This window comes from Mobula birostris, chromosome 4 (genome assembly GCF_030028105.1).
Source record: "Mobula birostris isolate sMobBir1 chromosome 4, sMobBir1.hap1, whole genome shotgun sequence".
In the NCBI taxonomy this organism is placed as follows: Eukaryota; Metazoa; Chordata; class Chondrichthyes; order Myliobatiformes; family Myliobatidae; genus Mobula; species Mobula birostris.
Genome location: NC_092373.1, coordinates 135,801,240 through 135,828,855, shown reverse-complemented (window position 1 = coordinate 135,828,855; position 27,616 = coordinate 135,801,240). Strand labels below are relative to the sequence as shown.

The following is a 27,616-nucleotide window of genomic DNA, read 5'->3' as shown; positions in this document are numbered from 1 at the left end:
AATAGCTCTATGAGAAACGTGTGCCAGAAGTGTTGTCTAAACGTGCACTATGTATTTTTAAATGCCACTGTGCTTGTCTGGATTTGTCTTTGCTTTACTGTATTTCACTGTGGAGAACAAAGATAATTTCACAGTTCAATTTGCAGTATGTCATATTTCATTGTAATCTTTTATATCAACCTACAAAAATGTGGTGCAATGCAGCTTCTGGACATGGAAGCGAGGTCTTCAGCCTAACTCACCCACACCTATCTAAGTATGTCCCATTTGTTTGCATTTGATTCATATTCCTCTAAATCTTTCCTATTCATGTAATATGCCATAAAGACCATAAAACATAGGCCGTTAGGCCCATCAAGCCTGCTGTGCCATTCCATCATGGCTGATTTATTATCCCTCTCAAACTCATTCTTCTGCCTTGCCCCCGTAACGTTTGTCCTGACTAATCAAAAATCTATCAACTTCCACTTTTAAAAAAAAACCATTGACTTAGCCTCCACAACCATCTGGAGCAATGAATTCCACAGACTAACCACCTTCTGGCTAAAGAAATTTCTCCTCATCTCTGTTCTAAATGGACGACCCTGTATTCTGAGTCTGTCCTCTGGTCCTAGACTCCTCCATTATAGGAAGCATCTTCACTTCCATTTTAACTAGGCCTTTCAATATCCCATAGGTTTCAATGTGAGCCACCTCTCATTCTTCTAAACTCCGGTGATGGGCTCAGAGCCATCAAACGCTTCTCATATGCTAACCTTTTTACTTCTGGCATCATTCACATGAAACTCCTCTGGATCTTCTCCAATGCCAGTCCATCAGAGTGCTGATGATGGGTCTCAACCCAAAGCATTGACTGTTTAGTCTTTTCCGTAGATGCTGCTTGGCCTGCTGAGTTCTTGCAGCATTCTGTGTATGTTGCTTTGGATGTTCTAGCCATCTATAGATTTTCTCACGCCAGCACACTTTTCCTAAGATAAAGGACCCAGAACTGTTCACAATACTCCAAGTGTGATCTGACTAATGACCAATAAAGTCTCAGCATTACATCCTTTCTTTAATATTCCAGCTCTCTTCAAATGAATGCTAACATTGCATTTGCCATCTTTGCCACCGACTCATCCTGCAAGTTAGCATTTGTGGAATCCTGCATGAGTACTCCAAAATCTCTCTGTACCTCCTGATTTTTGAGTTTTCTCCCTGTTTAGAAAATAGTCTATGCCATCATTCCTTCTACCAAAGTGCATTAGCATACACTTCCTACACTATATTCTATCTGCCACTTTTTTTGCCCATTCTCTTGATCTCCCCAAATCCTTCTGTGGACTCCCTGCTTCCTCATCGCTACCTACCCATTCACCTCTCTATGTATTGTCCACAAACCTGGCAATTAAGTGGTTAATTCCATCATCAAGATCATTCAAGTAATGCGAGAACAAGTTATCCCAACAACAATCCCTGTGGAACACCACTAGTCACTGGCAGCCAACTAGAAAAAGTCCCCTTTATTCCTATTCCTCCGAAAGGACCATAAACTAATTGTAGGGTTTAGAGGCTTGCATGCCTTGATGATCCAGATAGCTATGTTGGCTGGAGTTGGGCTCTGTGCTTTGGCTCTTGGTAGGGTCACCCATGCCAAAAAGGTCAAAGAGTAGAGGCCAGACTGAATTGTCCACTAGTCCTCTAGGTTTGGGGGTTCAGCTCGGGGCTAACAACCCTGACTGGTAAAGCAAAATTGTTGTAGAAACAGCAATGAAGAATCCTTCTGCATCTGAATGTGATGGTTTTACTGAGTCTCCACACAGGACTTGCATGACTGACAGTAATAAAAACCAAGACAAAGCTATTGATATGATGAAGGAAGCCCTGAACACTATCAGAGATGGAGGACCTTCATTGTTGCCCTAAACACCAGTGGTGTAATGGGCAGTAAATTACTCGTATTCTTTGCTACCCAATTCCCTACATTCGCTCCTTAGGACTCCCTCCATTTTCCTACCCATGTCATTGGTAGCCATATATACCACTGCTTCCAGCTGCTCACCCTCCCCATTTAGAATGCTGTGGACCCAATCAAAGACATCCCTGACTGTGACATCTGGGTTGTAACATACCATCCGGCTGTCTCTGTCAATCATGTCCACAGAATCTCCAGTCTGGTTCCTCTAACTATGGAATCCTCTATCACTACTGCAGTCCTCTTCTCCCCCTTTCCCTCCTGAACTGTACTCAGTGCCAGAGACCTGGTTGCTGTGGCTTCCCCTGGGCAGATAATTTTTCCCCAACCCCCCTCCCCACTAGTATCTAAAGTGACGTACTAATGGCTGAGGGGGACGGCCATTGGGTACTCTGCACTGACTGCCTATTCCCTTTCCCTCTCCAGGCAATCACCCAAATACCTGCTTTCTGCAAATTGGGATTGATTACCTCTCTGTAGCTCCTGTCTATCACCTCAGTCTCCCGTCTGGGCCAAGGATCACTGAGCTGCAGCTCCAGTTCCTTAACACGGTCCCTAAGGAGCTACAGCTCAAAGCACTTCATGCAGATGTAGTATACAGATATCTTTCAGATGTCACTGTGCATGCCTCAACCACTTCCTGTGGCAGCTTGTTCCATATCCAGTATATACAACTTTGTGCATAGAAGAAGTTACTGATAAATCTCCCCCCCTCCCCCCCCATCTTAAACTCATGCCCTTTAGTTCTTGGTTTTGCAACCCTCGGAAAAAGTCTGGACATTCATACAATCAAGGCCTCTTATGACTTTATATGTTCATATAACACTAATCAGTATTTCAGAGGTATGGTTAAAATCTCGAGGCATTGGCAGTGCAGGAAATCCCTTGGTCTTCTGGGCCCCAACCAATAAAGTCCTAGTCCTCCCATACTCTCTATAACCCATTATCTTGGGTCCTAAGTACCTCCCTGTAAATCTTTTCTGCAGTCTTTTCAGTTTCGAAGTCAATCTATTATCAGAGTACATATATGTTCCTGTGTACAACCCTGAGATTCAGTCTCTTGTAGGCATATTCAGCAAATCCATAATTGAATCACTGAAAGACCACACCAACCTGGGTGTTCAACCATTGGGCAAAAGACACAAGCTGTGCTCGTACAAAGAGAAAGAAATAATAATAATTAAATAAGCAATAAATATCGAGAACGTGAGATGCTGAGTCCATAGGTTGTGGGAATATTTCAATGATGGGGCTAGTGTAGTTAAGCAAAGTTATTCCCTTTGGTTCCTTTCCTGTAGCGGGATGACCGAAATTAAACACAATGAACCAATGTCTTGTACAACTACAATATAATGTCCAAACTTGCGTACTCACTGCTCTGACTAATGAAGGCTAGCATGGCAAATGCCACCATCACCACCTTGTCTACTTGTAATGCTACTTTCAGGGAACTATGTATTCATCAGAATTAGAATCTGAATCAGATTTAATATCACTGGCATATGCCGTGAAATTTGTTAATTTTATGGCAGCAGTACATTGAAATACAAGATAAATAATTATAGAGGAAAAAAGATACAAATATATGTATTAAATAGTTAAGTTAAAATAAGCAGCGCAAAGTAACAGAAATAAAAAAAGTATTGAGGCAGTGTTCATGGGTTCATAGTCCATTTAGAAATCGGATGACAGGGGAAGCTGTTCCTGAATCACTGAGTATGTGCCTTCAGACTTCTGTATCTCCGTCCTGATGGTAACAGTGTGAAAAGGCATGTCCCAGTTGGTAGGGATCCTTAATGATGGATACTGCTTTCTGAAGGCAACGCTTGAAGATATTTTGGGTACTATGGAGGCGAGTACCCATGATGGAGCTGACTAATTTTTCAAGTTTCCTGCAACTTATTTCGATCTTTTGCATGTCCGTGTGATCCAAGGCTGCATGGCGAGCCACTGGGATTGTATCTGCTGTAGACCTGTTGTGGCAATTGGCAAATTGCAGTGGGTCCAGGTCCTTCCTGAGACAGGTACGACCAACCTCTCAAAGTACTTCATACTCCCAAGCCCCGCAATTGGGTGTTAGTAAGGGATTAAGGTCATAAAAAGATTTAACTGGGAGGACAAAACTTTTAAAAGTGAGGCAATGACGGGCAAGGATCTAGAGTGTGGCACTGATCACGCGGACATAAGTAAATTGGGATATACAAGGTGATTTTGGATGTCCTTTGGGAGGACTGCAGAGTGTGGAAGATCGGAGGTCAACTGGGAGGGTGGTATTGTGCTTTAGCCTAGAGTTAACAAAAGCGTTGAATGTTTTGGTCAAATTCCGAACAGTCCGTGTTAGGGGCATAAACGTTAACCAAAACTACCTTTTTATTAAAAAGTAAACCACTAACCAATGGAAATCTACCATTCGGATCAGAAATAATATCGTGTTGTACAAAAGTGATTGAGGGATCTATAAAAATAGAAACTCCTCAAATTTTAACGTTGGAATTCGAATGGAAGTGTTGGTCCTTCCAGAACTTAAAAAAACGTAGTCTGTCCCCCCTCCGCACATGGGTCTCTTGTAAAAATAGAATATGTGCTTTAAGTCTCTGAATACTTTAAAGACTTTTTTCCTTTTAATTGGATGATTAAGACCATTAGTATTCCAAGACACAAAATTAATAATAGACTCCATAATCCCTAAAGTCAACCCTCAAATAAAGGAGGATTGACAATAGGTTCGACCCACAAACCCGGAAAGGGAACAGAATAAACGAGATACCGAGAAAGAGAACGCGACCAATACTTTGGTAATATAAGTAGCCCAAGAAGAAAGAAAAACTAAAAAGTGAAGCCCCCCTGCCCCCCAACCCCGTACCCCCAAAGCTAAATCTAAGATAGACCAGCCAGAAAGAAGCGAGCACTAGAACTACCCCCATGACTTCTGATAGATGCTCACTAAAAAAAAAGTGTATATATAAAAAGATCAGCTAAAGTTATAAAACAGTAAAGGAATAAAAAAAAGTGCACCGATTAAAACGAAAACAATATAATACAAAAAAAAGGTACATATAAAGAAAACTGTTAACCTATAACAGACCGTATACTTAAACAAGAAAATGAAATATTAAGGTAGACTAACCATGAAAACTACAAAAAGTACGTTTGAAAACTACAAAGTTTAAGGCCTCCAGGGATATACGTAAAATGACGCTGAGGGAATAGCCATCCAGAATCCCCAGGGAAGAAGAAAGAAATGATGCAGTTTAAAAAAAAAAGTTTGGCAACCAAATTAATTAGACCGAAAAAAAAATTTTTCTGCCCTCATATAAAGCAAAAAAAAATTAAACCCAACAGATTAACTGCCTCCGATCAGTCAGAGATAATTTAATAATGTGATTAAGATGTTCAAGGCAAAAGAAAGAAATGACGCAGTTAAAAAAAAAAGTTTGGCAACCATATTAATTAAACAGAAAAAAAAACTTTTCTGCCCTCATATAAAGCAAAAAAAAATTAAACCCAACAAATTAACTGCGTCCGATCAAACAGAGATGACTTAATAGTGCGAGAGTTGATCCAGGTAACTCTGGGCTTCAAATGGAGAGTCGAAAAATGGGAAGACCCATCAGACAATCGAATCTTCAAACGTGCGGGATAAAGCAACACTGGTTTTAAATCCACATTGTAGAATTCCAACATCACAGATCTGTAACGGACATGTTGATCACGAACCTGTTTACTGAAATCTTCCACCAAGCGAAAGCGAAGATCCAAGAAATCAATGTAACCCTTCGGGCGAGCAAAGCGATGCAACTTCTCCTTGTCTTGAAAATAATGAAATGGTAAAATAACATGCCGAGGTTTATCTGACTTAGGCGAATATACTGGGACTCTGTGAGCCCGATCCAATAGTGGTGGTTGATCAGGAAATAAGGTGGGAAATGAATCTTTTAAAAGTTGGGAGAAAAACTTTATAGTGTCACTAGATTCAGCAGCTTCACGAATACCAATAATTCGGATGTTCTGTCGTCGCATTCTGCATTCCAAGTCAGAATTTTTAAAGGTCAGAAAGTCATGTTTTTTCTTCATTACGGTAATTGTTTCTTCAATTTTCTCCATCTTGAGTTCATTTTGTTGCATGGATTTTTGGAGATTAGATATAGCAGTCTGATGTTCCGTAATAGATGTTTTCATTTTATCAATTTCATCGATAATTTTCTGCAGTTTAGTTGAAATTTGCGTATGAATCAGATCCGATATAGTAGTTGAAATTTCCACACGAATCAGTTCCGATATAGTTTGCATAGTTACCGCTGGTTCAATCGGAGGGGGATGGTAACTTTCGGTCTAACCGGAGGTTTGCTGTCTTTTCCGTTCTTAGACATAGCGGACCTTAAACGCATCCAAATATATAATAGCAATCCGCTGCAAGGTATTGTAAAAATCGTTTCCTTAAAAGTTAGCTTAAATGTAGCTGATCATAGGATAAAGCTCAGAGGTAATGGAGCGAGTCAAGAACACGACTTCACTCCATGAGCTCTACCAGAAGTCTCCCATTAAGGACCTTCATCCGTGCCCAGCTTAATGCTGCCATCGAGAAGGAGGTACGGTAGCCTTGGGTCTCACACTACCAGGTTCAATTTTCAGGCCCCTGAACTTCACTCACCTCAATTCTGACCTGATTCCACAACCCATGGATGCACTTTCATGGACTCTACAACTTGTGTTCTCAATGTTATTTATTTATTTTGGTATTTGCACAATTTTTCTTTGCACATTGGTTGTTTGCCAGTCTTGGTCTGCTTGTAGGCTTTATTGGTTCTATTGTATTTCTTTGTTCTACTCTGCCAGTGAAAAAATGAATCTTAGGATAGTATATGGTAAGATATAGTGGCCCTCCGTTGGTAGACGTTGACCATGGATGTTTCATCTTAGCTATCGACACTGTTGGTGCAGTTCTGACTGTAGGTGACATTTCAATTATTCATTCATTAGGTGCCATGTTGTATGACGTGGGTAATCATGGTCTTTCCATGACCGTGATTGTTCTTGGCAAATTTTTCTACAGAGGTGGTTTGCTATTGCTGCCTTGTGGGCAGTGTCTTTCCAAGATGGATGACCCCAGCCCTTATTGCTCTTCAAAGATTATCTGCCTGGTGTCAGTGGTTGCATAACCAGGACCTGTGAAATGCACCAGCTGCTTCTACAACCATCCACCAACTGCTCCCATGGCTTCATGTAACCCTGGTTTTTTGGTGGGGGGGTTGCTAAGCAGGTGCTACACCTTGCCCAAGGGTGACCTGCAGAGGGAAGGAGCACCTTACACCTACATTGGTAGAGACATGTATTCATCCTGGTGACCTATACATACTTCAATAATAAATTTACTTTGAACTTTTGAACCAGCCTCGCTTTCAGATATTGCCATTCTTTCATTGTCCTTGAGTCTGAGTCTTGGAACTGGCTTTACTCAGCTGCATTATTTGACTTCATTCGCCAGGAGAACTGGAGCAGTTCAATAAGGTGGCGCACCATCACTGCCCATTTAGTCTGGGGAAGCGCAGATGCAAATTTAAAAAAAGTATTTGGTTTTATTTATTAAAATAGGTGTATGAAAATTGGTTGATGTTTGGGCTTGCCCTCGTTGGAGATGGCTATTGCCTAGTACACTTGTGGTATTTGACTTTACGTTTATCAACCCATGCTTGAATGTTGCCCAAGTCCTATTGCAAATGGGTATGGACTGCTTCATTTGTTAGGGAGTGAATCCTACAGTTTTCAGACCTTGTCGAGCACTGTTCCACTACGTTTTACATCAAGCACCAATTAACTCAGAGTGAATCATCGTAAGTGTGTTTATTTAACTTGCAGCAAGAAAAGACTAGACCGTACAAGAGCCTGTGATAGCTTCGAAAAAAAAAAACACAACATGTATTCTTTATAGCCAAGTACAACGTTAGTTCCAGGACATTCTGTATGTCTGCTTAATCAGTGTACCTGGCATTCTACTAGTAGTCAAATCTGCTGGCACTGTAGTTTGTCAAAGGACTCTGGTTCAAATGGCATAATATTGCATGGACACTATAAGCAAAGCACTCTAGTACAATACAGGTTCCATTTTGTTACAGACAAAACGCCATTTTGTTACTAACAATACACTTCCACAGTCCCTCCTTTCTCACTCATGATAACATGACTTTTCACCAAATACATAATTGAAATGTACATATATTTGTATATAAAGCAATGATGTGGTTTCAAAGCTCTATCCAAAATGCCCTTTTCATCCATTCACTTTATCGTGCTCCTATTCTTTTCCTTGATATCTTCTCCTTTGTCCTGTTATTTCACACACAAATTGTAAAAGAATAACAGCCATTATCATAATACCAATAATTATACCATAAGACAGAATAGTTGCTCACCATTCTCCCAACGTTCCAAATGGTCAAGATCTACCTCCCAGAGTGTCATAGTTGTGACACTGATTCCCTACTTAATCTCCTTGGTAGCTTCACTGATGTCATTTGCCAAGTTAATAATATTTGTGATTCATCAAATATGCAAGTACAACATTCTTGCCCAATAGAATAAAATTTACTGCTACTCTGTTCTACTGTAATGCTGCTGTATGAACAGCCATCAGTTCTGCTGACAACTTGGTTAATACTTCAAAGGGGTATGCGGTTTCATTTGCTATGTTCTCTGTACTATTCAGTTCCTGGGATGTCTAGCAATCCCATGGTCCAGAAAGGGAATCATCTGGACTCTCTCGGCCTCCGTTATGGACCTCTGGTGCCACTGGACCAGAGGGTGCTGAGGTAGACACACCAAGTGTTGCATGTGGGGCACTACGTAGACAAGATAACTGCAGCTCTTCCAGGAGCACGGCTCTCTCCACTTCTCCTTGTGCTCTGGGGACGTGCCTGGCAACCTGAGGTAGGCTTGGTAACCACATACCCATTGAGTGTCGTTCAGCGAACGGGGTGGACTAAGATTAGTTATTTCCTTATGTGTATCTTTACTGGTCCCCAGACAGGGGCCCTTGCCCTTCCGGTTGTAGTGCCTGCACTTCGGTTCCAGAAACACCAATTTGAAACCCCCCTCCCCCATTGAGGGGCTATCAGGGGATAGAGTTAAATCTTTGGCAGAATAATAACCAACAGGATGCTACCAGTCTCTGTGCTCTTAAACTAAGACTGCTATTGTGTTTCTCGTTTACACGCAGAGTGAATTGTTCACTGTATCAGGGATTCTTAATTCAAGTGCAATTTAATTCAATTTAAAGTTTAAAACATTTTGAGTTGTTCTTCATTAGGAGTCACGGGGTCGGCTGAGCACTTGTCCTTCAGTTTGTTGAGTGTTTGAACAACAGCTGATAGATCAGTCAATAGCAATAGTTTCATCTGACATGGCTGCCAATATTTTTGTTTCATCACTGTCATTCTCACATCAGTCACTAGGGGCCACTGTAGAGTCCATGTCATGTCCATCCTGTAATTCCTTGGAGTTCGGATAGTGTTGCTGTCCCAGATGCTGTAACTCTTCTGTGTTGGAATGGTGGCACTGTATAAGGAGACTGTTCAATGTGAGCTTTAATTCCTTGGGCAGAGCTTCAGAAGTAGGTGTTTCCCAGGGTGGAGCACAAGCAGTAGTATCACTTGCAGGACTTGAAGTTGTGGCAGTGCTTTACCATTGTGCTGTACTTCGCTTTGAAGCTTCAAACAGTGCATATCGATTGAACTACAGTGTTCACTGGTTTGCTTAATGCAAAGATTTGCTCATTGGACTTTTCACTGTCTCTATCATTCTGTTTTTGTAGCTTATATGTTTAGCATTTTGATTAGTAAAAGACTTTACTCACCTCATTAGCTTTCAATTGCTCACACATTTTACTAAGCTTGTTTTTTAATCATTCCATTCTTCCTTTCTACTAAGCCTGCTGACAGCGGATGGTAGCTGCAATGGAGATGGTCAATCTGTAAGGCCAGACATACTTACATTACCTTCCCAGTAAAATGGGGACCGTTCCTGCTAGGCAGCTTCCAAGGGATCCCCAAGCTCTGGATGATTGCCTTCAATAAACATTTAGCTACTATAACTACGTCACTCTTTCTATAAGGAAATGCTGCAACCCATTGTGAAAAAACAACAATAATGAGCAATACATATTTATATCCTTCACACGGAGGTAATTCTGTAAAATCCATCTGTAAGTGCATGAACAGTCCATCAGAGGGTAGTGTATGAGATCCTTCCATCTTCACTAGTTTGCCTGGCTTTTGTAAGATGCCTATCATACATTGTTCTCAAACTTGATTCACAGGTTGCACTAATCTAAGGGTATACCATGTTTGATTTGTATGATCTATAAACCCCTCTTCAGCCTCTGGGAAGAGAGAGTACTATGCCCTGTGGGGCAGTGGAGCAGTTGATTTGATGGTCACTTTATGCGGCTTGGCTGTGAGTATCTTGGTTAGAGGGCCCAAAGTTGCAGTGGGACTTTGAATAGTAAAGGTTTCACATCAGCACTGAACAACAACCCCTCCTACAACTTCCTGTTCAAAGGTTGCCTTTGATCCTAGTGCATCAGGGAGAGATAAAAGAACACATTGTTACCACAGACTCCATCCAATCATCTCCAGGACCTTCTGTCATGGCAGTCCTCATGGACCTGTGACCATTGGTCCAAAGTCCTTTGCTGCCTTACCTCTGGAAACTGCTTGAGCTGGGTGGAGTTCCCTGGTCTCCTGATCTATTATTGTCCACTGAATCTTGTGGGGAAATTTCACTGCCTCTGCAATACTGGAATCACCTACGTATATTTCAGAAGTGTATAGAACAATTGCCTTACTGATATCAGAGCCCAATTTCAGATGTATAAAATGGTCATTTCCAACTGAGTCATAATAAGCTATACGGTGAAGATAACAGTGCCACTTAAAACAGTACAGCACAGGAACAGGGCATTTGACCCACAATGTTGTGCTGAACTAGTTAAAAAGCAAATCAAAAACACCCAAACACTAATTAATGTTACCTACACCATGTCCATCTTCCTTACGTCCATGTGACTATACAAATGTCTCTTAAAAGCCTCTTACGTATTTACCTGTACCACCTTACCAGGCAGTGCATTCCAGGCATCCATGACTCTTGAGTAAAAACATTTAATGCTTCAATGCATATCCTCTGGTATTAGACATTTAAACCCTGGGAAATAGATACTCTCTGTCCACACTATTTATGCCTCTCATAATCTTGTAAACCTCCTTTAGATCTCTCCTCAGTCTCCGACACTCCAGAGAAAACAACCCAAGTTTATCTAGCCTCTTGTGATAGGACCTGCCCTCTAAGCCAGGCAGCCTCCTGATTAAACCGCTTCTGCACTCTCTCCAAAGCCTCAACATTATAGTGGGGCCACCAGAATTGTATGCACCACTCCAGATGTGTCCTAACCAAAGTCTTATAACGTTGCAACATAACTTACTGACTTTTGAACTCAATGCTTGATTAATAAAAGCAAGCATTCCATAAGCCGCCTTAACCACCTTATTGATCTGTGTAGCCACTTTCAAGGAGCCAAGAACTTGGATCCCAAGATCTCTCTGCTCAGCAACACTGTTCAGGATCTTGTCCTTAACAGTGTACTATCTCCTTGCATTTGCTCCAACAAAGTGTACTGCCTCACACTTACCTGGGTTAAACTCCATCTGCCATCTGCAACAGATCTAAATTGTGCTGTATTCTTTGCCAGTCTTCTGCACTATCCACAACTCCAGCAATCTTGCAAATTTCCGCAACATACGCAGATTTACTAACCCATCCATTTACATTTTCATCCAGGTTATTTATATACATCAAAACCAGCAGAGGTCCCAGTACAGATCCCTGTGGAACACCACTAAATACAGACCTCCAGCTTGAATAAGTTCCTTCAACCACTATCTCTGTTTCCTATGCGCAAGCCAGTTCTGAATCTGAACAGGCAACTCGCTGCAGATCCCATGCATCTTAATCTTCTGGACGAACCTCCCATGAGGGACTTTGTCAAGAATCTTACTAAAATCCATGTAGACAACATCCACTGTCCTACCCTCATCAATCTTTCTCGTCACCTTGTGGGGAAAAAAAGTCAATCAAGTTGGTAAGGCATGACTTGCCACGCACAAAGCTATGCTGGCTCTCCCTAATTAGGCCATGAGTTTCCAAATGCTCATATATCCTACCCCTAAGAATTTTCTCCAAAAATTTCCTTACAACTGACGTGAGACTTGCCAGTCTGTGGTTCCCAAGATTTTTCCTTCTTCCCTTCTTAAATAGAGGAATAACATTAGCCACTCGCCAGTCCTCTGGGACCTCGACTGTGGCTGGAGAGGACACAAAGATACTGGTCAATGGCCCAGTAATCTCGTCTCTTGCTTCTTTCAGTAACCTGGGGTAAACCACATTAGGCAGTGGAGACTTATCTATCTTAATACTCATTAGGAGGCCCAATACTTCCTCCCTGACCTTGAAATGCCCTAACGTACTTATACACTCAGCACTGATCTCCTGGTCCTCCACATCCTTTTCCTTGGTAAATAATGACCTGAAACGCATTCTCTGCAGCCAAGCAAATGTTTCCCACTGTATCCTTGACTGGTCCTATCCTCTGCCTAATTATCCTCTTTCTCTTGATATGTGTATAGAATACCTTGGGATTCACCTTAATCCAACTTGGCAAGGACTTTTCATGACCAATCCTGGCTTTCCTAATTCCCTTCTTTAGTTCTGTTCTGGCTTCTTTATACTCGTGTTGTTTGATCCTAACTTCAGCTTTGCATGCTTTTCCTTTTTCTTCTTGACTAAATTCATCACCTCTCTGGACATCCAAAGTTCTCTTATCTTTCCATCCCCATCCTTCCTTCCAACAGGAAATTACCTTTCCTGTACTCTGTGCAGTTGATCACATGTCTGATGTGGACTTGCCAGAGAAAAGGTGTTTCCAATTAACGCTGCTTGGTTCCTGCCTAATGCCCTCATAATTTGCCCTACTCCAGTTTAAAACTCTCCTGCGAGGGCCATACTTGTCTTTATCTATAGCTATCCTCAAAGAAGTTAAGGCGTTGTGGTCACTATTTCCTAACTGTTCACCCATTGAAAGGCCAGTAACCTGGCCAGGCTCATTACCCAACACCAGGTCCAGTACAGCCCCCTCTCTTGTTGGGCCGTCCACATACTGATTTATAAAACTTTCCTAGATGCACTTAACAAGTTCTGACTTACCTGAAGCCCTTGTACTAAGAAGGGCCCAGTTTATATTAGGGAAGTTGAAATCCCCAAGACAACAACCCTATTAAACCCTATTATTATTACACATTTCCTTAATCTAATTACAATGTCCCGGTGGCTGTGAGGTAGGGGGGTGTTGTTCTATAGTACAATCCCATCACAGTGATTGCACCCTTCCTATTCCTGTGTTCAACCCGAATGGACTCAGTCTGACCTCTCTTATATCTCTCCTGAGTGCAGCTGTGATATTGTCCTTGATTAGTAATGCAACTCTTTCTCTGCCCCCAGCCCCTTACTTCCTCCCTTTTCTTTTCTAAAACTTCAAAAACTTGGTACATTAATCACTTATTCCTGTCCCTCTCTCAACCTAATTTCAATAATGGCTGCAACATCATAGTTCTACGTACTGCTCCATGCTCTTAAGTTAATCATCCTTATCCATGATACTCATAGCATTAAAATATACACACTTCATTCTATCCGACCCATCGTGCCTGTTATTTTGATTTTGCCTTTCAAAACTTTACCTAACATCTACCTTCTGGTCCGATCCTTCCCTTTGATCTGGGGCTTCAGTTCCTAGCCCACTGCAAAACTAGTTTAAACTCTTCTGAGTAGCATTAGCAAACTTCCTGGCCAGGATATTAATTCCCCTCCAGTTCAGATGCAGTCTGTTCCTCTTGTACCAGTCACCCCTTCCCCAGAAAAGGTTCCAATGATCCAAGAACTTGAAATCCTGCCCCTTGCATCAACCGTGCTATCACCCCATTTCTACCTGCACTAGCCCATGATACCAGGAGTAATCCAGAGATTGCAACCTTGGACGTCCTTCTCTTCAGTCTCTTTTCTAACTCTACGCTTACTGTGTATGCGTGGCTCAGCTGGTGCCTGGCTGATGCATCATTGAAAACTACGGTAGACGAGACTGTAGCTTGCTCCTGACTGCATTCAGCCAGAAGCGTGAGCTTTGTTTTGGAAAGCTACAAAACATGCCTTACAGTAAACCTACATTCAATCGCAGAATTCACTCTGGACTTCTCTTCACCTTCCTTGCCTATGTCATTGGTGCCAACATGCACCACAATCTCTGGCTGTTCTCCCCCCAAGAATATCCTGCAGCTGCTCTGATACATCCTGGACCCTAGCACCTGGGAGGCAACACACCAGCCACCCTGGTGTCTCTTTGCAGCCACAAAATCTCCTTTCTGTCCCCTGTAGCTACTGCACTGCATGACTTTACCAAATCTTATTGAGCTGTAGGTCTAAACAGAATCTAGAGAAATCTCCAGAGGCTTTCAAGGCACTCTTGTAAAAATGTTCCAGACTGCTTGATGTGTGGGTGGTGAGTAACTGCCACTTCCACAAAATAGGTTGACTGCTACTGAAATAGTATCGTCCATAGTGGCTCGCCGGTGTGCACACACTAAGTCCCTCAGGAGTGTAGGTCATAGTAGCTCCCATTCTGCTTGATAAATCTCTTCCACATAAGTTTACAGGCACATCCAGAGAAAGTAGAAAGGTTTGATGTAAATCCTATGCTAATCTCCACCAGGTCTATTTTGGGACATTATTAGGCTGTCCTCTGTTTGGGAAGGTCAGAATGTGATTCGGGCTGAAGACCATTTGCAATAACACTAATTGTAGGTCCCATAACCTGCTCTTTTGGCAGTACTGAATGTTCCATTTTCTATAATATCTTCTGTATATATTCTACAGATTCGCCTGTATGTTGTGCCTCCATAATCTTAAACCAATTAGCCTTTTTTTTTTGAGGAAAGGCAGCATGTAATCCATTGTACATATTTTTATAAAAATCTTCAATTGGTGTGGTGGCAGGTCCTAGCCTGGCACTGTTGTGGTGTTCTAGAAAGCCCTGAAATTTAACCTCATAAAATTTGAATTTAAGGCCTAATCATGCCCTCTTTAAGGTCCTCAAATCCATAATACTAGGTTTGTGACACAAAATAATAATTTAAGTTTCTGAATTGCTTTTTCCAAACCCGCCTCTGTGTCGGGCAGTTCTTCTAGCATAGCCCTTAATTCTCCTGCTATCCAAGGTCGATGTACACCCCTTAGTTCCCCATCCGTATGTAACCCTCAGGCTCGGCCAACATGTGTTCATCTAGGGGAAGACAACTTCTGGCCCTGCTAAACTGAGAAATCTGGTTTGTGTGGATGCTGTGTGACGTGTTGCCTGGTTACAAATCCACACCGCAAAATATCAGACAGTACACCACATGCAATTAAACAATAGAACTTTATTAATCTTAATCTGGATAGAGGGTTAGTAAAGAAAATAAAAAGTAAAAGGGCCCATTTTAAGGAAAAAGTTTATTGCGCATTGTTGGAGCTCACTGTTTGTTCATTTGTTCCCATCGACCTCCAAGTGTAGCCGGCCCTCAGACCCTCGCTCCTCAGTCCACTCCGTCCGGTGGTCTTCCGACTCCATTCGCATCCTCTCTCTCCATTGTTCCCCAACGAAAGGCCACGGAAAACCCGGCTCCTACACACACAAGAAAGAACAACATTTCTCCCATTGCATAACATACATTCCGAAGTCCCGTTATCTCTAGTCATAACCCAAATATTGCTGCTACAGAGAAGCCATTACATTAGCAGTGAAACATTACATAGAAGCCATTACATTAGCCTTAGCAGTAAAACCTTACAGTGTGTTACACTCTCACCCCCCCACTGAATTTAGTCATGTCCTCATGATGTTGAGATAATTCGCCAACCCTTCCTGCAAAACACAAAGCCCAATTCAGGTGTAAAAGGCAGTGACATAGCTCCCCAACACAGTAGGGGTCACACTCTGTTCCCCTGGGGCTACATAGGCCAGCCTTTCTGGGGGTCTCCTAATTCTCTGAGATCTACGCACTTCCTCATCTAACTCAATGGGAGAAGGGCTGGGAGTCTCTTCCTCAGTCAATGGGGAGTTGGTGAAAGGCAGTGTATACACAGAACCTGAGGAAGGAGCGCATAGCGCTCACAGTCTGGGGTCTTGGCCAAGTGGTAACCGCCTCTATCTTTGCTGTCAACTTTCCCCCTTTTTCCTATAGTTTCTCCCCAGCTTGTGTCACAGGGACACTGGACGTTACCGTCACCGGGAACAGGTGTGCCAGGGGCATCCCCCTCGAGGTCTTCCGGAGCCTCGCCCTCATGCACTCCGGAAAAGTTGGGGTCCCCATCAGTCTCTCTACTTCCCCGGGCCATACCAGCATTGGCTTCGACTGGGTGAACCACACAGTCCCTCTTTTAAATTTGGTATCTGACCCAATGCAGCCACTCACTTCCTCAAAAGCAGCTTGAAACACCGGGTGCACGGACAATATCTCCAGAAAGCTCCCCACCAGCTTTCTCCTTGCAGGCCCCCATAAGCCTCCTCAGAAGCGATAGAACTCCGTCTTTGAAGTCTCCGCCTCCAACTGCGGGCATCTCAGCTTGTGACTCGGCCCACTCAGCTACCTTCTCCTCCTCCCTGACCGTATGGACAGGCCATGGCCCCGCCTCACCTGGTGCACCGATAGACGCTGGCAGTCCCATGGCTGTTATGTTAGCGCTAGTCTGAACTAAAACAAGGTCTGAGCCTGCCATTTTATCAAAACTCTGCGCTACAATTTCAACGTTGCTAATAGCTCAAAAACCGTACTCAAAAATCAAATTAACAATTCATCTGGGGTACTATCCACCCCACTCAACACGTACACATTAGTTACCGGTAACCCCACAGAGGCACACCACTGCTTCACCCCGCCGGCATCCATACCAGCACAGACTTAAATATACAACCCACTGGCTCAATGCTCAGGGCAATCACACAGCATCCCATGGAATCAATCCCAAATACAGCCCCCAAAATTGTGACCCTCAGGCTCGGCCAGCACGTGTTCGTCTAGGGGAAAACAACTTCTGGCCCAGCCAAACTGAAAAATCTTGTTTGTGTGGATGCTGTGTGACGTGTTGCCTGGTTACAAATCTGCACCGCAAAATATCAGACAGTACACCATATGCAATTAAATGATGGAACTTTAATAATTTAATCTGGATAGAGGGTTAGTAAAGAAAATAAAAAGTAAAAGGGCCCATTTTAAGGAAAAAGTCTATTGGGCATCGTTGGAGCTCACTGTTCGTTCATTTGTTCCCATCAACCTCCAAGTGTAGCCGGCCCTCGGATCCTCAGTCCACTCCATCCAGTGGTCTTCCGACTCTCCATTCACAACCTCTCTCCATTGCTCCCTGATGAAAGACAGCAGAAAACCCGACTCCCCCCACACACAAGAAAGAACAACATTTCTTCCATTGGATAACATACATTCCAAAGTCCCGTTATCTTCAGCCGTAACCCAAACATTGCTGCTACAGAGAAACCATTACATTAACAGTGAGACATTACATAGAAGCCATTACATTAGCCTTAGCAATAAAACCTTACAGCGTGTTACATGTATTTCTTCCACTGATCCCTTCCCATAATTATTAAAACATATACCATGCTTATGTCCCTTATTTCCAGTGTCTCTTCCTCGCCCTACTTACCATTTTCTCTCTTTCTTTTGTTCACTACAATGTCCTGTAGAGATTAAATTCATGAGCTCAGTTTCCACAAATCTCACTCTTACTTACTCATTATACCAGTACCAGTGTGTTCCTGACGATCTTTGGTGTCCATGACACAATACCGTACAAATATGGTGCATCCCTGACACACTTACTGGTCAGATTTGGTGCGTCCCTCGTATCATAGCTGCCTCTGACACACTTGGCGGTCAAATCTGGTGTGTCCCTCATGTCATAAATGTCTCTGGCACTCTTTACCTGTCAAATCTGATTATTGATGACTATATGTTTCTAGTTGCTGATCGAAAGCTTTGAAATCACGGAGAGAGAAACTGATCCACTCAATAGCAGCCCAGATCACAGTATATAGAACAGGAGGGGGTGCAGAGCCCTGGTATCTGCTACTCACCTGGAAAGGCCACACAAAGCAAAAAAACAAATTTACTTTTTGGTGATCACTCCTCTAATGGAGGTTCCCTGGGAGCAGATGGTCACCAGAATCCCCCCTGGCCCACTCCCACACATGAAAATGCGATCTCAGAGGGAACTCCAAATTCTGCTGAGCACCTTTTGGCTATGCCTTATAACAAATGATAATTAACATTTTGGTACCAACAACATAGGTAGGAAAAGGGAGGAGGTCCTGAAAACAGAGGAGTTAGGAAGGAAGTTGAGAAGCAGGACCTCAAATGTAGTAAGCTCGGGATTACTGCCTGTACCACGTGACAGTGAGTAGAGGAATAGAATGAGGTGGAGGATAAATGCATGATAAATGATTCAGATTTCTGGATCATTGGGACCTCTTTGGGGCAGGTGTGACCTGTATAAAAAGGATGGGTTGCACTTGAATCTGAGGGGGACCAATACCCTGGTGGGGAGGTTTGCAAAGGCTGTTGGGGAGAGTTTAAACTAGAATTGCTGGGGAGTGAGAACCGGACTGACTTGACAGAAGAAAGGGAGGTTGGCTCACAAATAGAGAAAGCTTGGAGACAGTGCGAGAGGGAGGAAAGGCAGATGATAGAGAAGGGACGCATTCAGACCGATGGTTTGAGATGTGTCTATTTTACTGCGAGAAGTATTATGAATAAAGTGGATGAGCTTAGAGCATGGATCAGCACTTGGATCTATGATGTTGTGGCCATTACAGAGACTTGGATGGTTCAGGGGCAAGCATGGTTACTTTGAGTGCCAGGCTTTAGATGTTTCAGAAAGGATAGGGATGGAGGCAAAAGAGGTGGGGGTGTGGCACTGTTGATCAGAGATAGTGTCACGGCTGTAGAAAAGGAGGAAGTGGAAGTCATGGAGGGGTTGTCTATGGAGTCTCTGTGGGTGGAAGTTAGGAATAGGAAGAGGTCAATACTCTACTGGTGTTTTTTATAGACCACTCAATAGTAACAGGGACATCAAGGAGCAGATAGGGAGACAGATTCTGGAAAGGAGTAATAATAACAGCGTTGTTGTGGGAGATTTTAATTTCCCAAATATCAATTGGCATGTCTCTAGAGTAAGGGGTTAAGATGGGATAGAATTCGTTAAGTGTGTTCAGGAACGTTTCTTGACACAATATGTAGATAAGCCTATAAGAGGAGAGGCTGTACTTGTTCTACTATTGAGAAATGAACCTGGTCAGATGTCCGGTCTCTCAGTGGGAGAGCATTTTGGAAATAGTGATCACAATTCTATCTCCTTTACCATGGCATTGGAGAGGGATAGGAACAGACAAGTTAGGGAAATGTTTAATTGGAGTAAAGGAAAATATGCGGTATCAGGCAGGAACATGGAAGCATAAATTGGAAACAGATGTTCTCAGGGAAACATATGGAAGAAATGTGGCAAATGTTCAGGGGATATTTGCGTGGAGTTCTGCATAGGTATTTTCCAATGAGACAGGGAAAGGATGGAAGGGTACAGGAACTATGGTGTACAAAGGCTGTTGTAAATTTAGTCAAGAAGAAAAGAGCTTATGAAAGGTTCAAAAAACTAGATAATGTTAGAGATCTAGAAGATTATAAGGCTAGCAGGAAGGAGCTTAAGAATGAAATTAGGAGGGCCAGAAGGGGCCATGAGAAGGCCTTGGTGGACAGGATTAAGGAAAACCCCAAGGCATTCTACAAGTATGTGAAGAGCAAGAGGATAAGACATGAGGGAATAGGACCGATCAAGTGTGACAGTGGGTGAGTGTGTATGGATGCTGCCTGGCTTAGAGGGCATGTGCTATCACGAGAGGCTGGAACAACTTGGATTGTTTTCTCTGGAGCACCGGAGGCTGAGGGGAGATCTGATAGAGGTTTATTTATTTTTTATTATTGAGGTACAGCGTGGAGTAGATCCTTCTGGGCCTTTGAGCCGCGCCACCAGAAACCCACTAATTTAATGCTAGCCTAATCACGGGACAATTTACAATGACCAATTAACCTGCAAACAAGTACGTCTTTGGACTGTGGGAGGAAACTGGAGCACCTGGAGGAAACCCATGTGGTGAAGACCTCCTTACAGGCAGTTTTGGAAATTGAACCCGGGTGGCCTGAGTTATAAAGTGTTGTGTTGACCACTACACTATTGTGCTGACCCACAGAGGTGTGGCCCAGGGTCATGAACTGCTCCCTGTCTGAAATCACATGGGCAAGTTCAAGAAGGGGTGGGAGGTTTTCTCCCTTGAGGATAATGATAGTGAATCAGATGGGATTGCACAATCCAACTGGTTACATTTTTACAAGTGCCAAGTCCACTTCTGTTTTACTGTTTGCGAGTCAAGGTTGACTTCAGATTGAAGCTTCTGAAGCATATAAGTGATATATTGTTCCTTTTTAAACTTGTTGACGGATATTTGATTTGTATCTTTGCAGGGTGCTGGAACTGATGAAAAATGCTTGATAGAAATTCTTGCCTCAAGAAGTAATCAGGAATTGAAAGCAATTATTCAGGCTTATAACGAAGGTATGATCTAGTACCTCATTTAGTATGTAATAACACTGGTTCAAAAGCAGGTGAGACGTGATTTGTTTGGAAAGCAAAGTATCTGAAATAAAAGCCTGGAATAGTTGGAAATTTTTAACAGGTTAGGCAGCATCTGTGGAGGGAGTAAACAAAGTAATATTTTCGGTCACTTACTTGAAATTCTGACGGAAGGTCTTTGAGCCGCAAAATTAACATGCTGGGCTACTCTACTTGTTGCTAGATGAACTTAAGGGTATTGAAATTGTTTGAACATGAGATGGTACCTTGAGTGCTGTTAGGTGACTTTTAAATTTTAGGTTCTGCGCCTCCTTTCACTTAAAAGTCTTCTCATACTCCAGCTTTAAAAGATTGTTTCAAAAATTGGCATCAGCACTTGGTAGAATGATTTAAACCTGCTTTTCATCCTTGCATTGTGCTGTGATCCATGTTATTAATTGACATACCAAATGAAATACACTCAGTGGCCACTTTATTAGGTACACCTGTACAGCTGCTCATTAATGCAAATATCTAATCAGCTAATCATGTGTCAGTGACTCAGTGCATAAAAGCATGCTGACATGGTCAAGAGGTTCAGTTGTTGTTCAGACCAAACATGAGAATGGGGAAGTAATGTGATCTCAGTGGCTTTGACTGTGGAATGATTGTTGGTGCCAGACGAGGTGGTTTGAGTGTCTTAAACTCTTGTTCTCCTGGGATTGTCACACACAACAGTCTTTAAACTTTACGGGGAATGATGCAAAAAACAAAAACATCCAGTGAGCAACAGTTCTGTCGGCAAAAATGCCTTGTTAATGAGAGAGGTTTGGTGATTCCTCTCTGACTGTTTCAAGCTGACAGGAAGATGACTGTAATCCAAACAACCTCAAGTTAGAACAATGGTGTGCAGAAGAGCATCTCTGAATGCGCAACATATTGAACCTTGAAGTGGATGGGCTACTGCAGCAGAAGATCATGAAACATACACCCAGTGGCCATTTTATTAGTTACAGGGGGTACTCATGCAGATGTATTTTGGCAAAGACAGTTAATTTGTTCTGTGAGGTCTAGGTAGTTGCTATTAGTAATGAACTCCAGACATCACTGTCTCTTTTGTTGTTTTAACTTGTGAACCACAAGAATAATTTTTGTTCCTAACCATCTCTTTTAACACCTTTTAGAATATGGCAAAGATTTGGAGGAATCTATTGTCAGTGATACTTCTGGACATTTCCAAAGGATTTTGGTGATTCTACTACAGGTAGAAATTTAGAAAAATAAATGTTTATCAATGTTTAAAATGCCAAACCATTGGATTTATTGTAAGTTTTAAAGTGCCACATCTACGGAAATAGTATTGCAGATTTACTATTGGTTTTGTTCATACATTGTATCAACTTGAATGTTAATGCAATAAAGCCCAGGGTACTTAACGGGAGCATTATCAAATAAAGTCTGATACCAGATACAAAAGCAAATATTGGGTCTGGGCTTGGGAACGCAGGTGGGTATTAAGTAGTGTCCTAAAGAGGTGAGGAGGGGAGAGAAACATTATTGATTGGAGGGGGAAAATTGCCGGGGTTAAGGCCTGGGCAAATGAATGCCTCCCTTGAATGATAGGAAATTGAATTGGGGGCTGGGCTGCAAGAACATACACAGGGAGTAGTAAAACCGGATCTTTCAAATTAAGTTGTTGCTGTACTGGTAGCCAGTAGAAATAAAGAGCTTGTGATTGACCTTAGTGTGCATTACAAAATGGAGTGTGTAGGTTTGGGTGTGATAGAAAACCGACCCTGGGAGGATTTTAGTAGTCATTGAACAAAGGAGTGATTGAGGGATTTAAAGCAGAAAGGATTGATGTAAGACATATGATAGAGATGGTATGACATTTAGGTTTAGTCTAGAATGCTGACTCTAATTAGTTCTCAGAAGATGCTCAGGGAAAGGGATAAGAAAAATTCCAGGGGGTCAGTTAATGGTGGTAACGAACAGAATGAGTCTGGCTTTCCCAATATTTAAGTGGAGCTCATCCAATCCTGAATGCTGATGAACAGTGTGACAGACTGTTAAGTGCTGGTGTTGAGATGGGATGGTGCAACATTAAATGGTACTACGTTATTAATTTGCAGCCTCACCAATCCGAGTGAGAATTGCAACTCATGGGGTTCACTGTGAAATGCACATAGCAATTTTTGGTTAATGTGTTCCTCCTCTTCTGCGCCATTAGTGATAACAAAACATTGTCAGTCAGTTGTATGAATATAACCCATGGTTATGTGATCAACTGTTGGGGGGAGGGAAAGACAATACACTAAAATTGATATTTCTTCATCTTTATTAGGCCAACAGAGACGAGAGCACAACATATAATGAAGGAGCAGTTAAAATAGATGCACAGGTGAGTGAAAGCATTTTATAGTTTATTTTTCTTGAAAGAAAAATTGTTTATAAACCTTAAATGGTTTCTTTAAACTTTGTTATTTGTTGTTGCTGTACAACAGCCTTTGTCTCAGTTGCTGACTGAACTCAACCAGAGCATCACTACTGAAGACAAATTTCAAAGTAAATTTTATTATCTAAGTTCATATATGTCACCATATACAATCCTGAGATTCATTTTCTTGTGGGCATACTCAATAAATCGATAATAGAATAATAACTATAACAGAATCAATGAAAGACTGCATCAACTTGGGTGTTCAACCAGTGAGCAAAAGATGACAAACTGAGTAAAATACAAAAATAAATAATAATAAGTAAGCAATAAATAGGGAAAACATGAGATGGAAAAAGTGAGCTTATAGGTTGTGGGAACATTTCAATGATGGGACGAGTGAAGTTAAGTGAAGTTATCCCCTTTGAGTTAAGAGCCTGATGTTTGGGAGGGGGGCAATAACTGTTCCTGAACCTGTTGTTGTGGGTCCTGAACTCCTGTACCACCTTCCTGATGATAGGAATGAGAAGAGAGCATGTCCTGGTGGTGGGATCCCTGATGATGGATGCTGCTTTCCTGTGACAACGCTTCATGTAGATGTGCTCAATGGTGGGGAACACTTTACCTGTGATGGACTGGGCCCTATCCATTACTTTTTGTGGGATTTTCCATACCAGGCTGTGATGCCACCAGTCAATATGCTCTCCACTACACACCTATAAAAGTTTACCAGTAAACATATCCCCATTCCCCAACCCCCAACCACCCCACTAACCTGATGGCATGAATATTGATTTCTCCTTCCAGTGAACAAATTTTCTGCCCTCCCCCCACTTTCCTCTATTCCGCACTCTGACCTTCTCGCCTCCCTATACTTTCCCTGGGTCCCCTCCTCCTCCCCTTTCTCCTATGGTCCACTCTCCTCTCCTATCAGATTCGTCCTTCTCCAGCCCTTGACCTTTCCCATCCACCTGGCTTCACCTATCACCTTCCAGCTATCTTCTTTCTCCTCCCCCAACCTTTTTATTTGGGCATCTTCCCCCTTCTTTCTCAGTTCTGAAGAAGGGTCTGATTCTAAAAACATCGACTGTTTACTCTTTTCCATAGATGCTACCTGACCTGCTGAGTTCTTCCAGCATTTTGTGTGTGTTGCTTCTGTAGATGTTTGTCAAAGTTTTAGATGTCATGCTGAATGAATCTTCGTAAGCTCCTACAGAAGTAGAGATGCTGCTGAGCTTTCTTCATAATTGCACTTGCGTGCTGTCCCCAGGACAATAACCGAGGAGTTTAATGTTGCTGACCCTCTCCACCTCTGATCCTTCGGTGAGGACCTGTTTTCTTCATCCTGAAGTCAATAATCAGCTCCTTGGTCTTGGTGACGTTGAGTAAGAAGTTGTTGTGGCACCACTCAGCCAGATTTTCAGTCGCCTTCCTACATGCCGATTCGTCACCACCTTTGATTCAGCCTATGACACCGGTGTCATCAGCAAACTTGAAAATGGCATTGGAGCTATTCTTAGCCAGACAGTCATAAGTGTAAGGAGAGTAGAGCAGGGAGCTCAGCACACAGCCGTGTGGTGCACCTGTGATGCTGGAGTTTGTGGAGATGTTGTCGCCAATCCAAACTGACTGGGGTCTGCAACTGAGGAAATTGAGGATCTAATTGCACAAGGAGGTATTGAGGCCAAGGTCTATACAAAGTTCCATACAAAAATAATGTCTGAATGTAATTTGGCCCCATTCTCTCGCCATGCTTCAGAGAAAATGTTTGTAAAACTTTAATTTTAAACTATACTTGTTCCATCTTTTGGAGGAAATGGAGGGGAAGAACATTACTTATAAAATTTCTGAAGTAAGTTAACTGGCAGAGTGGCCAATTGTTGATGTGTGAGTGTATGTGATTTGCATGTGGCTGCTCTGTAGAATACAGTAGCAGCAGGTTAAAGTTAGAAAGAACAATCCAATTACCTCAACTTCTATGTTTTTGGAAGGGCTCCTGTAGATGGAAAACCTCTGAAAGAGGAAAAGTAGATAAGAGGCAGTTAGTATGAATTAATGCAAAACTTCTGCTCACTGCTTTTGACTATTGATAATAATCCTCAATTCCATCTGGAAATGAGTGTTAGGTTACCAGATTGAGGCAGAGGAAACATAAATTGGGAACAAGCTGTCAAAAATGCTTTGGATCATAAAATGAAATAGGGAATTAAATATTAATGAATGGGTCATTCTTTTTTATTGAATGCATCAACTTGTCAAGAAGTCCATATTGGATCACCTGACTTTTGAGCTTGGGAGAGAATGCTACTCCTGATTCTTGTGTTTTCTAATGATATTTCGAAGACAAACCTATCTGCAACTAGTGTACGTGCTGCCAGTGGTGAAGAGGGGTGCTTTTACTTTACAGTGGGGGTCAACTAAGCAAATTAATTTGTTCTGAATGCTGTTAACTTTTGTGAGGTACGCTTATCCAGCCAGATACAGAGTTTTTCCTGAGCGCTGCTGATTTGTGCCTCCGTGAGTCAGTCAGCATGAAATATTAAGTTCCTGGCATGCTTCTATAATCACAGCACTTGCACAACTGGTTCAGTGAAGTTTCTATTTAATGGTGACCCTCAGGAATTTGTTGGTGACACTCTATAATGAAAAAGCTCTGTCAAGGCTAAGCAGGACGTTTGTAGATACTTTACTTGAGAATGGTCTAGATTTATATATTCCCAATTTCTGTTTAAAGGTCAGTTATTAAATTAGTTGAGTCTTTTGATAATCCAATATTTTGAGTGTTACTCTGATGATTTGAATTCCCCAGGAATTTTGTTGGATTTGTATTTCTTTTCCAGGTTGTTGATCCAGGTCTCAGAATCTGACATAATCACGTTTTACTTGTATGGACAAACTTTCAGGGCCAGGGGCAGGAAAGGAGGGAAGTGTGGAGATGAGTGTAAAGTGGAATACTGTTGAAAGAGTTGAATCTTCTCCTCCTGTGTGCTGTGGATCGATAATTTGTATCATCTCTATACAACAGGAACTGTTTCAAGCTGGAGAACTGAAGTGTGGTACTGATGAGTCAATGTTCCTGTCCATCATAGGCAGTAAGAGTGTTCATCATCTTCAGCAAGGTTTGCATTGCTGGCTTTGCTTTCATTACTGATGTTTACTCATTATAGTGTGGCATTATGTCATGTGACACTTTAAGTTTTTGTGACTTTAACAGAGTATGTTATTTGTCATCTATATCAATGACCTGGAGGGCTATCATTCAGGTGCGTGTTGATGGGACTAGGTAGAATAACAAGTTTAGCATGGACTAGATGGGCTGAAGGGCCTGCTTCTGTCCTGTAGTGCTCTCTGATTGTATGAGTATTTGGGTGGAAATTTCAAACTTGTACATTCTAGGATTTGGACATTTCTAGTCTTTTTCTACTTTATTTCTCTGTTCCTTCCCCCACATTCATCATCAGAACTCTGCATGCAGTATTAAGCTGAGTTGGGAGAACACTAATCAAACTGGAGAAAATATTTTTCACATATTAGTGGGAGACGATATAGTTAAGGTCACGAATTTATGGAGTGCCCATCTTTGAATATTCCAAAATATTCCTAGCCAATGAACTGCTTCTGAATATCCATGTGTTCTGAATCTCACCCATTTCGCCTAATGGAAGTGTCACATTGCAAATTAGAGGAGTCCTCGGTCAAAAAGCCAAGTTTGCACAAATGAAGGAAATATTAAACCCATATAGAAACATAGAAAACCTACAATACAATACAGGCCCTTTGGTCCACAAAGCTGTGCCGAACATGTCCTTACCTTAGAAATTACCTAGGGTTACCCATAACCCTCTATTTTTCTGAGCTCCATGTACCTGTCCAGGAGTCTCTTAAAAGACCCTATCATATCCACCTCCACAACAGTCACCAGCAGCCCATTCCATGTACTCAACACTCTCTGCGTATAAAAAAAAAACAACTTACGCATGACATCTCCTCTGTACCTACTTCCAAGCACCTTTAAAACTGTGCCCTCTCGTGCTAGCCATTTCCGCCCTGGGAAAAAGCCTCTGACTATCCACACGATCAATGCTCCTCATCATCTTATACACCTCTATCAGGTCACCTCTCATCCTCTGTAGCTCCAAGGAGAAAAGGCCGAGTTCACTCAACCTATTCTCATAAGGCATGCTCCCCAATCCAGGCATCATCCTTGTAAATCTCCTCTGCACCCTTTCTATAGTCTCCACATTCTTCCTGTAGTGAGGCAACCAGAACTGAGCACAGTACTCCAAGTAGGGTCTGACCAGGGTCCTATATAGCTGCAATATTACCTCTCAGCTTCTAAACTCAATCCCACGATTGATGAAGGCCAATGCACTGTATGCTTTCTTAACCACAGTCAACCTCACACTTATCGGGGTTGAACTCCATTTGCCACTTCTCAGCCCAATTTTACATCCTATCAATGTCCCGCTGTA

The 27,616-nt window shown here is 42.2% G+C and overlaps 1 protein-coding gene across 2 annotated transcripts in view; it reads left to right on the top strand.

The window, feature by feature from the left end:
- anxa5b (annexin A5b) overlaps positions 1–27,616 on the top strand; it is a 47,797-nt gene that overhangs the window by 10,915 nt on the left and 9,266 nt on the right. For both annotated transcript variants that reach the window (XM_072256099.1, XM_072256100.1), the window contains 4 exons: positions 20,620–20,710; positions 21,892–21,971; positions 23,052–23,108; positions 26,170–26,263. In XM_072256099.1, the coding sequence (XP_072112200.1) occupies positions 20,620–20,710; positions 21,892–21,971; positions 23,052–23,108; positions 26,170–26,263 (322 nt within the window). The remainder of the gene's footprint in view (positions 1–20,619; positions 20,711–21,891; positions 21,972–23,051; positions 23,109–26,169; positions 26,264–27,616) is intronic.